This window comes from Anomaloglossus baeobatrachus, chromosome 1, assembly GCF_048569485.1.
Source record: "Anomaloglossus baeobatrachus isolate aAnoBae1 chromosome 1, aAnoBae1.hap1, whole genome shotgun sequence".
Lineage (NCBI taxonomy): Eukaryota > Metazoa > Chordata > Amphibia > Anura > Aromobatidae > Anomaloglossus > Anomaloglossus baeobatrachus.
Window position 1 is genome coordinate 923,776,557 of NC_134353.1, and position 15,694 is coordinate 923,792,250.

The window sequence follows — 15,694 nt, forward strand, 5'->3', positions numbered from 1 at the left end:
TAAAACAGAAAAGAGAAGCTCAGAAACAGACACATAAATTAAATTCCAACTTTTCCGTCAGATTGCGCTCACTGACAGATTCTCAGTTTACTCATTTTGCAGCCAGCATTAGACATCACAACAGGGAGGCTATAGGAGGCAAACAGTACTCAATTGCAAACATGATTTTCGATTGAGCGCACTGACAGATTCTTAGTTTATTCAGTTTGCAGCTGTGACGGCCTGGACTAGCCAGGTAGTCACATATATACCAAAATACACCCCCCCACCCTAGGCAGTTACAACAGTCAGACAAAAACCCTTGTTGCCTCCCTCCAGGGCCTGATGTCCACACCAGGTGGGGCGGAGCCAGGCGGTTGGCCCCACCCACCGAGGAGTTCACAGGCCTGGAGGCGAGAAAAGTGTGAGTTGAGTCTTGGAGGTGAAAGTGAGAGGAGTGAACACTTGAGGTGTCTGGGTAGGAGCCCAGGCACTGACAGCAAGGTTGGCAGACGGTGGTGGCCGTCTGCAGGAGTTGGTGGAACTCCGCAGAGCCGTAAGGACTGGGGTCGGGCGTCGGCCCGCCGGTACCGGACCGGGGAACGGAGTGACGCTAGGCACACACAGGCAGGGCCATCGGACCCCGACCAGGCTTGGAGCCGCCGTCAATAGTCAAATCCGAGTGTGACAGGAACCCCAGGGGTTTCCCAACAACCAAGTCCCGATTGAAAGGAACCGTCCACCCAGAGAGGATATACAGCCACCGCCACAGGCTAGAGATCCAAGGGCCAGCGCCTGCGGGCAAAACGGGCTGCTACAGCACCTATACGCCGGGGAGCGGACTACCGGTGGGCAACCACAGGAGTCAGAACATTTCTAAAAGGTGCAGGGAAAGACAGCCACCATCAGCCGTCCGGGGAGAGCACAACAACAACACTGCAGCCGGCTGCGGGACCCGTCCGACTCTGTCAGTGATTGTCTGAGTGAGTACACCAGTGCCGTCCGGCACCGCGCCGCGCAGTCCCTGCACCCCAGCCATCCAGCCTCCCTGTTACACCACCGGGCCCCGGGATCACCAACCCCCCTACCCACGGAGGGGACAACATCCTAGCTGCACCCTACCATCTCTCCCGGGATCCCCGTTACCAGCAGCGGTGGTGCCATCATCACCACGTCCCGTGGGTGGCGTCACGAACAATCTCCCTAACCAAACCATCCCTTTTCACTCACTGGCGGGGAACGCTGCTCGAGTCCCCAGGTCCGGTCCACCGCTCGAGCCACCGAGCAGCAACAGCAGAAGCTCCGGACCCGAGCGTGGTGAGCGCGTCCCCAACGCCCGTGACACAGCCAGCATTAGACCTCACAACAGGGAGGCTATAGTAGGCAAAAAGTACTGAATTGCAAACACAATTTTCGAATTGAGCTCACTGACAGATTCTTAGTTTACTCATTTTGCAGCCAGCATTAGACATCACAACATGGAGGTTACAGGAGGCAAAGAGTACTCAATTGCAAACACAATGTTCTAACCCCAAAATACAATGGTGTTTAAAAGTTTGTGAACCCTTCAAAAATTTCTATATTTCTACAAAAATTTGAGCTAAAACTACATCAGATTTTCGCAATCCTAAAAGTAGGTAAAGAGCAGACGAGTCAAAATATTAGACTTTGTTCTATTTTTTTAAATGAGAAACAGGATTAAATTTCAAATATCTGTAGTTGCAAAAGTATGTGAACCATGTCCATAAGCTGATTCTCAAGAGAATGTGGGTCATGCAGCAAGACGAGAAACCAAAGCCTCAAAAGAAGGGTTGCAGAAGAATAACGTCTTAGAACGGACAAATCACGTTCTTGGCATTAAAGGGAATCTGTCACCAGGTTTTTGCCACCAAATCTGAGAGCAGTATAATGTAGGGGCAGAGATCCTGATTACAGTGATGACACTTACTGGGCTGCTTAGTGTAGTTTTGATAAAATCACTGTTTAATCAGCAGAAGATCATCATTACAGGACTGCTAGATCTGAAGAAGAAAAAACAATGATTTTATCAAAATGACAGCAAACAGCTCAGTAAGTGACACATCACTGGAATCAGGGTCTTTGTCTCTACATTATGCTACTTTCATATATGGGAGCAAAAAGCTGGTGACAGATTCCCTTTAAACCTATAGAAAGTATATGAAAGGGCCTGTAGCGAGCAGTTCATGGGAGAACATCACCAACGTAACAGAGGTGAAGCTGTTTTGTACAGAGGAATAGGCTAAAATTCCAGGAATAATCAGCAATTACCGGAAATCTTAAGATGAGGTTAGTGCTGTACAAGGAGGTCACCTCAGATACAGAAGATTCTGAGGGGTTCACAGACTTTCAAGAATCACTGTGAATGCATTTCAGTAATGATGGTCTCCATTGGCAGTGCATTGACAACCACTGGAGAAGATTTTTCAGCATTTCCGGTAGTCAGCTTTTCCATATACGGTATGAAGAGTATCTATATATATAATGGCCTTATTCTGTCTGTCTGTCTGTCTGTCTTGCTCCAAAATTGTGTCCTTACAGTGACAACCGTCGGATTGGCCGCTGGGCTCGGCCTGGCCCCGCCCCCCACACGGATTGGCCGCTCGGCCTGGCCCCACCCCCGCATGGATTAACTGTTTGGCCAGGCCCGCCCCCTGCACGCGATGCCCGCTAGGCCACGCCCCCGCACACGATGCCCACTAGGCCACGCCCCCACACGCGATGACCGCTAGGCCACGCCCCCACACGTGATGCCCATTTGGCCACGCCCCCTCACACGATGCCCATTCAGAATGGGGGGATGAAACATGATGGGGGGTGTGCAGCATGGGGGATGGAGCACGATGGGGGGTGCAGCATGGGGGATGGAGCACGATGAAGAGTGCAGCATGGGGGATGGAGCACGATGGGTGGGTGCAGCATGGGGGATGGAGCACGATGGGGAGTGCAGCGTGGGGGATGGAGCACAATGGGGGGTGCCCAGAATGGGGGGATGAAACACGATGGGGGGTGCGCAGCATGAGGGATGCAGCACGATGGGGGGTACACAGCATGGGGGATGGAGCACGATGGGGGGTGCGCAGCATGGGGGATGGAGCACGATGGGAGGTGCGCAGCATGGGGGATGCAGCACGATGGGGGGTGCAGCATGGGGGGTGGACCACGATGGGGGGGTGCACACCTCCCCCCAAAACACACACACACCGCCACACACGCACCGCACAACACACCACACACACACTGGGAACCACAAACACCGCCCTACACAAACACCCACACACACACAGACAACGCCGCACACACACAACACCCAACACACAAACACCGCGGCACACACAAATATACGCACATACCGCGCAACACACACATTGCACAAAACATACCACCCCCCAAAACACACACACGCACCCCACAGCCACACAAACCGCGCAACACACACAGCACCACACACACACACACACAGCACCACACACACAGAACGCTGCAGACACACAGCGCTCCACAAACAACGCAACACACAAACAACACCGCTATCACCCCCCCCACCTCCCTGCACACCCAGACAACACCCAGAACATGTACAGCGCCCTACACAAACACTTGGCAACTACACACAACAACATATATATATATATAAAACAAAAATCATACTTTAGCTACACAATACGTAAATTCTAGAATACCCGATATGTAGAATCGGGCCACCTTCTAGTATAACATAAGGGGTACATATACCGTATACAATCTGTGTGTGGCGTCCACCACTGCTGTGCCATTTCTGTACCACTGGTAACAGGGCAAGGGTTTTCCTATGGCTGCACAGTCCAGCACCAGCTTGGCTCCTGTCTCCAGCGTCTGAGACTGGGGCTGGTTACATATCTGAAGTCTGTAGTCTGGTAACATAGAAATTCCTGTGAAAGTAGGAAAAGATGTGTCACTCACACCACACACATATTCTTGTACATAGGGGCAGTATTATAGTAGTTATATTCTTGTACATAGGGGGCAGTATTATAGTAGTTATATTCTTGTACATAGGGGGCAGTATTATAGTAGTTATATTCTTGTACATAGGGGCAGTATTATAGTAGTTATATTCTTGTACATAGGGGCAGTATTATAGTAGTTATATTCTTGTACATAGGGGCAGTATTATAGTAGTTATATTCTTGTACATAGGAGCAGTATTATAGTAGTTATATTCTTGTACATAGGGGCAGTATTATAGGAGTTATATTCTTGTACATAGGAGCAGTATTATAGTAGTTATATTCTTGTACATAGGAGCAGTATTATAGTAGTTATATTCTTGTACATAGGGGCAGTATTATAGTAGTTATATTCTTGTACATAGGGGCAGTATTATAGGAGTTATATTCTTGTACATAGGGGCAGTATTATAGGAGTTATATTCTTGTACATAGGGGCAGTATTATAGTAGTTATATTCTTGTACATAGGGAGCAGTATTATAGTAGTTATATTCTTGTACATAGGGGCAGTATTATAGTAGTTATATTCTTGTACATAGGAGCAGTATTATAGTAGTTATATTCTTGTACATAGAGGGCAGTATTATAGTAGTTATATTCTTGTACATAGGGACATATTATAGTAGTTATATTCTTGTACATAGGGGACAGTATTATAGTAGATATATTCTTGTACATAGAGGCAGTATTATAGTAGTTATATTCTTGTACATAGGGACAGTATTATAGTATTTATATTCTTGTACATAGGAGGCAGTATTATAGTAGTTATATTCTTGTACATAGGAGCAGTATTATAGTACTTATATCCTTGTACATAGAGGGCAGTATTATAGTAGTTATATTCTTGTACATAGGGGGCAGTATTATAGTAGTTATATTCTTGTATATAGGGGTAGTATTATAGTAGTTATATTCTTGTACATAGGGGGCAGTATTATAGTAGTTATATTCTTGTATATAGGGGTAGTATTATAGTAGTTATATTCTTGTACATAGGGGCAGTATTATAGTAGTTATATTCTTGTACATAGGGGCAGTATTATAGTAGTTATATTCTTGTACATAGGGGGTAGTATTATAGTAGTTATATTCTTGTATATAGGGGCAGTATTATAGTAGTTATATTCTTGTACATAGGGGCAGTATTATAGTAGTTATATTCTTGTACATAGGGGGCAGTATTATAGTAGTTATATTCTTGTACATAGGGAGCAGTATTATAGTAGTTATAGTCTTGTACATTGGGGGCAGTATTATAGCAGTTATATTCTTGTACATAGGAGCAGCATTATAGTACAGTTGAAACCAGACATTTACACACACACACACACACACACACACACACACACACACACACTATCTAAAAAGACACATCTTCAGGTTTTTCTCACTATCTGACATGAAATCAGAATAATTCTTTCCTGTTTTAGGTCAATTAGAACCACTTGCAATGAGTCAGTCTCTGTAGAAGCTGAGGTGTTGCTTCTATTGCAGCTGAGAGGTTCCTGTTGGAGAAACTGTGCAGTGTTATTTGTTGTGTCTTTGCCTACCTGTTTTATCTTTCCTTCCTCATGTTGTCCTATTGCAGTAACAAGACTAGCATCTCGCTGGCCTTCACTAGTCAGGGTGAGTTCAGGGCCGGCGAGGGCCTAGGCAAGTAATGGTGCACGGGGGGGAGACCCATCTAGAGATGTTAGGGAGTGCGGGGATCAACCTTAGGGGAGCGTTAGGGGGTTTTCCCGTTCCCCTCTTCTTAGCACCAGGGAATTCTGTTGTATTGTTACCCTGGTGTTCCCACCAGGTGTCTTCTCGGACCTAGCGTGACAGGGGCAGCCACATCATGACAAAAGCAGGAACAGCTATATGTATATCAAGCAATTGTCTAATAATAGATGAGACCCCCTTTGGTACAAAGTCCCCCCTATAACTCCGTGCAGCCTTCGTCCCATCTGGATGACATCCCTTCTTGTATAACTCACCATGACATGCCAAACTGCTTTCAATGACTTCCAGCTGAGCCCAGTTGCTATAATCAAATGTGTTAGAGTCATTGACTCGGCAAATGTAGAAGCTGGCATCATCTGCATCCACAGGGTTAAATGTCAGCTCTGACGAATTGCCATAAGGAACCTGTATAAAATAAAAAACATTAGTGGTGATTAGGCTGGAAGATACCCAAAGATGAAAAATCAACGTCTACTCATGAAGAACCAACCCCTGCATAGATAAAGACCTGGAAAATGGTAGCTGCCTTCATTCACCACTAGGGGACAAACTATAAGCAGAAGACTAGTCTTTATGTGTGTTCCAGACTGTCTGTATGTGTGTGTGCTGCAGATATAGAAGGCCAGGATTTACCTCCTTATCCATTTTGAACCACTGGTAGTTAACGACAGGATGTTCGGCGGCGACGCAGCACAGCTTCACCATCTGTCCGGACCGCACCGCCATCGACTCTGGGTGTACGACAACTTTAACCCCTAAAGCACAAAACATTGAAATAAGTTTGTCATTCCGATCACACGGGCTCCATAATATGGAACATTCTATAATAATACAATATTATTATAATATAGGACGCTCAGCATACGAGTTTGCAGCAGTCTGTATTCTGTTGCCGCAGGCCGCAATAATACGTTCACCAGATTCATAGCTCCTAACTAGGAAAGGTTTCATATCGGGCTAACTAGTGACCTAAAGGTGCCTCTGCTACATGTGAAGACACATGGCATGTCTACAGGCCTGAGACAGAGTTTGCATTGGGTCCCAATAGAGTTGAGCATAAATAATTGCAGAAACCTGGTCACCTGGTCCAGTGGTCATGGTGGTAGCTCGTGGCCACCAGACCAGAGGCAACCACTGGCATTCCTAGGCTTCTTCTGATTATTAAAGTGGTTATTTTCTAATAATATATACAGTACAGACCAAAAGTTTGGACACACCTTCTCATCTCTAGAACAACTGTTAAGAGGAGACTTTGTGCAGCCGGCCTTCATGGTAAAATAGCTGCTAGGAAACCACTGCTAAGGACAGGCAACAAGCAGAAGAGACGACTTGTTTGGGCTAAAGAACACAAGGAATGGACATTAGACCAGTGGAAATCTGTGCTTTGGTCTGATGAGTCCAAATTTGAGATCTTTGGATCCAACCACCGTGTCTTTGTAGAAAAGGTGAACGGATGGACTCTACATGGCTGGTTCCCACCGTGAAGCATGGAGGAGGAGGTGTGATGGTGTGGGGGGTGCTTTGCTGGTGACACTGTTGGGGATTTATTCAAAATTGAAGGCATACAGAACCAGCATGGCTACCACAGCATCTTGCAGCGGCATGCTATTCCATCCGGTTTGCGTTTAGTTGGACCATCATTTATTTTTCAACAGGACAATGACCCCAAACACACCTCCAGGCTGTGTAAGGGCTATTTGACTAAGAAGGAGAGTGATGGGGTGCTACGCCAGATGACCTGGTCTCCACAGTCACCAGACCTGAACCCAATCGAGATGGTTTGGGGTGAGCTGGACCGCAGAGTGAAGGCAAAAGGGCCAACAAGTGCTAAGTATCTCTGGGAACTCCTTCAAGACTATTGAAAAACCATTTCCGGTGACTACCTCTTAAAGCTCATCAGGAGAATGCCAAGAGTGTGCAAAGCAGTAATCAAAGCAAAAGGTGGTTACTTTGAAGAACCTAGAATATAAGACATATTTTCAGTTGTTTCACACTTTAAGTATTTCATTCCACATGTTTTAATTCATAGTTTTGGTGCCTTCAATGTGAATCTACAATTTTCAGAGTCATGAAAATATAGAAAACTCTTTGAATGAGAAGGTGTGTCCAAACTTTTGGTCTGTACTGTATGTTTTTGCCATGGTTCATTAGCCAATGTTTTCAAGAAAATATGTCACATTGTTTATTTAAAAAAAAAAAAAAAAAAAGATTGTAGATTTCTATGTGAGCTTGTATGTCTACTAGGGGTGGGAATGCTATTGGTCACTTTATATGTCTGTCACGCTGGTGGGTGTTGGCCATGGGACTGGGCTCACCCTAGAGGGGCTTGACTAAGTGACTACAATGTTTTCATTAGAGCCTCTGATGGTGAGGTTGAGCTTGTGCTGGTAGGTTGACACCAGGTACCTCTCCAGGGCAGTCCTTGGTACTGCAGCTTCTGACCCCAAGGGTCAGGAAAGGAGGCATGTAGGCTCAGAGTAATCAGCAAGACTGGATAAATGTGACAGGCAGGATGTACACTGGTACTGGTTCAGATGGGAAGGCTGCTACAGATTGGATGGCAGGATCAGACAAGATGGGCCCATGAGTGGACTCAGGTACAGGAAGTTGCGCAGGATCGGATTATGGGAGCAGACAGGTTCTGGTTCAGACAGGATAGGTTCAGATTCAGGCAGGCAGGACAGTTATGGGTATAGGCAGCATACAGGTATAGGGACCTGCCAACAAACTAGTAGATGCAGTAAAAGCTAGGAACAATGTTGATCAGGCACCTCCCTAATAAGGAGGATGCCTTAAGTACTTAGTTCCTCTTATCCATAGTGGTATTTCCGGATTAAGCCCACTGGAATTTTAAGAGGAAGGGAGCGTACTTGCCTTCCTTATGCTCCCAGGATACCTAAGCGGATGACACTGGGATGGCTGCGCTGTACAGAGAGACGGAGCAGGGACATCGGCCTGACAATGTGATATTCTACAATACATTCTCCTTTACGTAACAGTGGAAATTGTTGGCCTGGGAGGGGTTTTGATTCCCACTGCATTTGCCTTTTGCGTCTAGGACTCTCTCCAGTATTGGGGACCGTCATAGTACCTCTGGTGAGGGGGACCTTTCCTGAGCTGCAGTACCTAGCACTGGCCACTATGCAATGTATGGAGTCCCGCTGCTCTGAATCTGTATACTGCTTACATTCGGCCTCCTACTGGAATGATAGTTCGGGTGCTGGTGATCTGAGCTCGGAGCATTCGGAAGAATCCGAGTATGAAAAGCCTTAGTCATCAATATGTCATAAAGCCTTTATGTCCCGTGTAGTGAGAAAATCCACCTGAACAATGCAGGAATGCCAAGTTTTCAATGAGAGGTGGAAACTTCCTCGAAGTAAATACATGTGTACAATGCGTCACCCAATGAAATCTGCTTCCCCCGGGGCCGGGGATTACTCACATACTGCAGACAGCATGGAAAACACACAAGGGAGTGTGACACATCTATTCTGCAGTGCAAATAATTCATCGTAAAACATTTTTTTGTATTTTATATTATTATATATTATATTATTATTATTATTATTATTATTATTATATTATTTATCATAACCTGGTTTAAAAAAAATTGATTCTTTGCTGATGATGTCACTTCCTTAGATCCGCCAATGATCATCTCTAATCTATGGGGTACTAACTATTCAAGTACCCTGCAGCGCCTCCGCAGAGGAACTGAGGAATTGCACTTTTTTAATTTTTTTATTTAACCCCTTTGGTTTTGCACTTGTTTTTTTCCTCCCGTTTTGCAAGAGCCATAATTTTTTTTTTATTTTTCCTGCTTACATAGTTGTATGAGGATTTTTTTTTTTTTGATGGATGAGATGTGGTTTCAATGACATTAATTTTACCATACAAGTACTGCAAACAGGAAAAAAAAAAATCTAAAATTTGTAATGAAATGGCAAAAATAAACCTAAACACAATTCTGCTTTTATTTTCTTTGGGGGTGGGGGGATTATTACAGCTCCCATTGTGCAGTAAAATTGATCTGACAACATAATTTTTCAGGAGATGCCTATATTTGTATTGTTTTGTTTTTTTTTTTAAAGGGAACCTGTCAGGTGGTAATATGCACCCAGAGCCACGAGCAGTTCTGGGTGTATATTGCTAATCCCTGCCTAATTGTCCCTGTATACACTAGCATAGATAAAGAGATCTTTAGAAAAAGTATTTCTAAACATCCTCTATGATATGCTAATGAGGCCAGGGGCTAGTCACAAGGGCGTTAGTTCCCCTGACTAGTCGCCCCTTTTAGCATGTTAGTATGTCCCTGTGGGTGTGCTAATATGCTAATGGATGCTAATGAACGCGCTTACGTCTCTGCTGCCATTATGTACGAGTCCTGGATTTCGGCTCAGTGTGCATGATCCCGGTCTTTCGGTCATGCGCACTACATGGGTTTGAAGCCAGAACTCATACACCCCGCGGTCATGCGCACTATGAAGCTTGGTGTGTAGTGTGCATGCGCAAGTGGTCTTTGACCTTTTCCCGCGCCTGCGCATTACAGTACTTTGCTCTGCCCTCAGCATGGCAGATAGAAGTGCGCAAGAGTGCAACGGAGGATACTGAGTAGATGACGTAGGGTGCGTCATCCACATGGAGGACGGCGATCAAAAAAATGGAGGTCAAGATAAGCAATGCACATCGGGCCAGACCAGATCGGACCGCCCCACAGGTGAGTAGGTGACAGATTCCCTTTAACCTTTTACCAGCTAGTAAAGCTTCAGCAAAATTGTGGCCAGCCAAGTGTAATTTTGTTGAATGCACATGGAGCAAATAACAAAAAAAAATCTTCATTCTGGAAAAATTGAAGTATAATTCAATTCTATAAATTTGACCAACTCCTAGCCCTGTATCTTACAAAGTGAGAGATACTTTTTGTAATGGCGCTCTAACTAAGATCTGTTAGGCGATGAGGGTCCTGATCTGGTTATCCTTCCCTATAAACTCATAATTCCCTATCTCCTCTATTTAGAGATATCATCTTAAAAGTTAACCTACCACTAGCTCGCTTTCTGCTCTTATTTTATCCCGCCATTCCCCTGAGCATTCTATTATTTTAGTTTTTCAAATCCGCTCTATGGTTCCAGAGATATGGGACTTTTAATTTAGCTTATGTATCAGGTTCCTCTGGGGCGGGTCTGTAGACTGTTTTGCATAATTATCCTACTAAATAGAAAGCTCATATCTCTGGACTCATATGATGGATTGATTAAAAAAAAAAGTCAGACTACTCAGGGAAGGAGCGGGAATAAAGCAAGAGAAAAAAATTGGACACTTTTATTCTGGTGACAGGTTCCCTTTAAAGAATTGATTGGTGATGTTCCCCCAAGAAACCATCACGTATGTAATTTACTTATGTCTAGAAACATATTTTGACGACTCGGTTCTCTCACATATATCCAATGACTGCTCGTAAGGCTCCATATTAAGGGTTGGGATGGCTGAGCTCAAAAGTGAAGGATGGTATGCCTTGGGTCTGGCACAATAATGGACCCAGAGGTCTAGAAGAAGACAACCCCATTTGATAGGTGACGTTGGAGCCAATCACTGGCCACTAGGGTTTGTTTACTGGGGAATGATATAAATGATCTACAAAAACAAGACAAAAAAAAGACTAAAAAACAAAGTTCTAATCACTCACCCCGGGGGCTCAGGATCTGTAGAGCATTCGACTGGCCGATGTTTTGTAGAAACTCTACCAGCTCCTTTACGGTACACCCCTGATCGCCCATCAATCTTAGCAGACTGCGGGCAGGGCTTCCTTCCGGCTCCATCACCTTCAGGGAACACTGATAAACTTCCAGGGAACTGTGGAGAAACAGTAAATAATAAAAACAATTATTTATGATATTTTGTGGCCTCGTCTTCACATGTCATATATATATTGTATATGTTACGTAAAAAAAACACAAATTAAGTTTAACCTCTCTCAAATCGAGCCAAAAGGTCTAGGGCAAAACACTCTACTTATCTATGGGATAGTACAAAAAAGCCAAATCAATGCGTGAAAAATTTGTCCCATCTCAAGGACGGGGCCAGTGCTCTAGTCATTGTCCATGGGGTTTACTGGAAATGATCTCGACTATGTCTTGCGCATGCGAATCTGAATCACCTAACGCTCGTGGCGCAAAAGTGCATTTTTGATATTTGCTGGCAGAATCAGGACCACATAAATGCTTCTTCTCCTTCTCCTCCCTAGGCGCTGCCAATGTGGCACCGGCCACGAGCTCTCTGGGAGCACACCAGAGAGCTGGGCTTATCCTCTTGTTGTTCCCCCTGTCTGTCATAACTTCCCCTTCATGTTGTATGAATGCAGCAGTGGGGATAGCGTCCCTTACCTGCCAGCTCACTAGCCAGGATATACTGCAGGTTATTTCAAGGCTTCAGGTTCCTGCTTGGTGTGGAACCTGTATAGGGACTTTCTCTTCCTGGACTGATCATTCATTCTCCAAATTCTGAATTCACGGGTAAAATCTGTCTTCAGTGAACATAGACCTTTCCATAATTCACAAATTAAAGGGTTGTTCACTACTCAGCATTACTGGCCAAGGCGTCTCTCAAATACCTTGTGTAGTACATTCTGCGTCTGAGTGGCGTTATCGCGGTCCGCTCATCCCAACCGCGTAACCACCGGGCTCCGTGTCCTCTAAAATCCAATGATATCATGTCAACTTCCAGTTGACCTGACATCACCGAGGCGGCCCCAGTCTCAGTGAGTCACTGGGCTGTGGGAGGAGTTTCACCGCTCGTCACAGCGCAGAATGTCGCGCGCGCTCTCCTTCGCTGCAGAGCGCTGCAAGTAGGAGCAAGGATCAAGAATCCTCCTCCCCTGTCAAATCAGTATGTATTATTTTCGGTTATGTACAATTGCATTGTTGTATCCAATGGTTCATCCAGCAAGAACAAAAGACAAAAAACACTTATCAGCCACTCCACCACCATCTGCAATTTCGTGATGCACGGGTCAGAGTCCAGCTGGTCACCAGAAGAAGCAATCCAAAAAAATCCAAGAAAAATCCAGCGATTCCAAACAATAAAACATTCCAAAACTTTATTTCACATTTTAAAATTCCGTGGTTAGGACTCCATTAAAAGAGAAACAGATGACGTGTTTCAGATTCAACAGATCCTTACTCATTTCTTGCTGGAAGAGTCCCAAACAATAAAAAATTCCAAAACTTTATTTCACATTTTAAAATTCCATGGTGAGGACTCCATTAAAAGGGAAACAGATGACGCGTTTCGGATCCAACAGTTCTTTACTCATTTCTTGCTGGGTGAATCCCAAACAATAAAAAAATTCCAAAACTTTATTTCACATTTTAAAATTCCATGGTTAGGACTCTATTAAAAGGGAAACAGATGACGCGTTTCAGATCCAACAGGTCATTACTGATATATGAGTAAGGATCTGTTGAATCTGAAACGCGTCATCTGTTTCCCTTTTAATGGAGTCCTAACCAGATCTGTTGAATCTGAAACGCGTCATCTGTTTCCCTTTTAATGGAGTCCTAACTGGAACTGATGGATCCGAAACGCGTCATCTGTTTCCCTTTTAATGGAGTCCTAACCGGATCTGTTGGATCCAAAATGCATAATCTGTTTCCCTTTTAATGGAGTCCTAACTGGAACTGATGGATCCGAAACGCGTCATCTGTTTCCCTTTTAATGGAGTCCTAACCATGGAATTTTAAAATGTGAAATAATGTTTTGGAATTTTTTATCGTTTGGGATTCATCCAGCAAGAAACTACTTTAAAAAAAGACAGAAATTAGAGCAGGACAATTGGACAAGTTGTATCCAGAAAAGGTTTCATTGTACTCAATCCAACTTTTAACTGCTTGTAAAATATGGGGGGAAAAAAATCATGTAGCATCCAGCTCTCTTAGGCTACTTTCACACATCCGGATTTTTGCTCTGCGGCACAATACGGCGTTCTGCAGAAAAACCGCAACCGGCTTTTGTAACGCCGGTTGCGGTTTTTTTTTGCATAGACTTACATTAGTGCCGTATTGTGCCGCAGGGGCTTGCGTTCGGTCCAGTTTTTGCCGCATGCGGCAGATTTAGCCGATGCCGCGGCCGGATCGAACGTTCCCTGCAACGTTTTTTGCTCCGGCAAAAAACACCGCATCGCGCCGCATCCGGCCGCTGCGGCGCATTTTTCAATGCATACCTATGGAGGCCGGATGCGGCGCGATGCGGAAAAAACGCATCCGGTCGCCGCATGCGGTTTTTTCCACTGCGCATGCTCAGTAGCATGCCGCAACCGGAAAAAACCGGACGGGCCGCATGTAAAAACTTATGCAACGGATGCGGTGTTTTCGCCGCATCCGTTGCATAGTTTTCACAGCCGGATTGAGCCGCAGTGCTCAAACCGGATGTGTGAAAGTAGCCTTAGGACCCTGGGTTTCGCCTGTTGGCTTCTTCATGTTCTCATTGACTTCTGACCATATATCAGCAGATATCCATTCACATTTTTAAAAAATTATACAATTTCACTTATAAATTCTAAAATACTCAAAGGTTTCAGTAAAATTTTCTAATCACATTTAAGAGCTTTATATTTTTCTAGTCTCAATAACACTTATATGCCCATTGTATATTAAATTTGCAAAATATCTCTCTTATGTCTCAGTACCATGTAAACTAACACACAGTTCAATTTGAGCAGAATCTTTGTAGCCTCTTCAACCACTGTTCCCACTTATGCGAGGACATTACCATGTCCTATTGGTATGGTCAAATGAAATCAAGTTTCCCTAATTCTTATGGGGCAACCCTTTGTAGCGCCCCTGAAGCCATCAGGGAGCTACGAGGTTCTGCATCCTCACCAGGATGCAGGGCCTACCCCCTAGGGCCCCAGAAGACCAGTGCCGGTCACAAACACTTCACAAAATCCCAGTTTTTCCCCAATAATCCACCATAGACGGGTGCAAAGCTAGGGTCGGACCAATGGATGGCCACCTAGAGGTGGAGCCACTCCAGTCCACTAGTTGACCAGGTGGGAGGGGCAGACTGTGGACAGTCAGACAGAGTAGTGAGTCGGAGTGAGACAATGAAGGTGGACGTGAAGAGACGCACTGACTTGGAGTGAACATTAACCTGGTGCCCAGGAGGGTAGTTGCCGGTGGAGTACTCCCGGAACTACACACCAACGGGGTACAGGACCCTAGGTCAGGCAGAAGCTCCAGGCAGGCCTGATTACACCTGCACAGCGAGGGGTCCATCAAGGACCTCACTGACTTTAAAAATACGACACTCAGTAGCAAAGGGAGAGCCGGGGACAAGACCAGAGACTGCAACCCCACAGGGTTCACGCTACAGTTATACGGACTGCAGAGGAAAACCACCGGACGGGGACCCCCAGTTGCTCTACGCCATGGGGACCCACCAACCAGAGACAGGTGTAGGGGAAGAAGGCATCGGATTACTAAACTGGCACTGTGACAAAGGGAACCTGAAGGTGACACCAGCCAGCCTCGGGTGACCAGTTACCACCAGAAAGTGAGTAAAGAACCAGTTGCACTGAACCCCTTGTGTGGCCTACCTTCTTCCGATACCAGTCACATCACCTATCCTCTGGGGCCCGGCCCTGCTTGCGGAGGGTCTAACATCCAGGCTGCTATTAACACCAGCCCCAGTAGTGGACATTGTGCAGCGGCGGATCCTTCTACATAGCCGCAACACCGCAATCTGCGTCACGTGTAAACACTAATCTAATCCCCTGTAAATGTTCCCCTTTTCAAAAAGGGCCCAGAGCACGGAACCGGGCAACGGCCACCAAAGTGACATTCCTCAGATATATACTGCCCGGGACCGAGTACCCCATAACCTTGGGCGTCACAGCTTCTTATTACTATGCTGATATTTGGAATTAATATGATTCTTCAGTCAAAATATGTTTGCGACCAATTGTCTTGAAGTCTCTGCGGC

At 45.3% G+C, this 15,694-nt stretch overlaps 1 protein-coding gene across 1 annotated transcript in view; it reads right to left on the reverse strand.

Annotated features, from left to right (window-relative positions):
- MALT1 (MALT1 paracaspase) overlaps positions 1-15,694 on the reverse strand; it is a 183,210-nt gene that overhangs the window by 114,191 nt on the left and 53,325 nt on the right. The window contains exons 2-5 of the mRNA XM_075343327.1: positions 11,403-11,569; positions 6,350-6,471; positions 5,971-6,121; positions 3,733-3,908 (exon numbers count right to left, since the gene is read on the reverse strand). Of these exons, the coding sequence (XP_075199442.1) occupies positions 3,733-3,908; positions 5,971-6,121; positions 6,350-6,471; positions 11,403-11,569 (616 nt within the window). The remainder of the gene's footprint in view (positions 1-3,732; positions 3,909-5,970; positions 6,122-6,349; positions 6,472-11,402; positions 11,570-15,694) is intronic.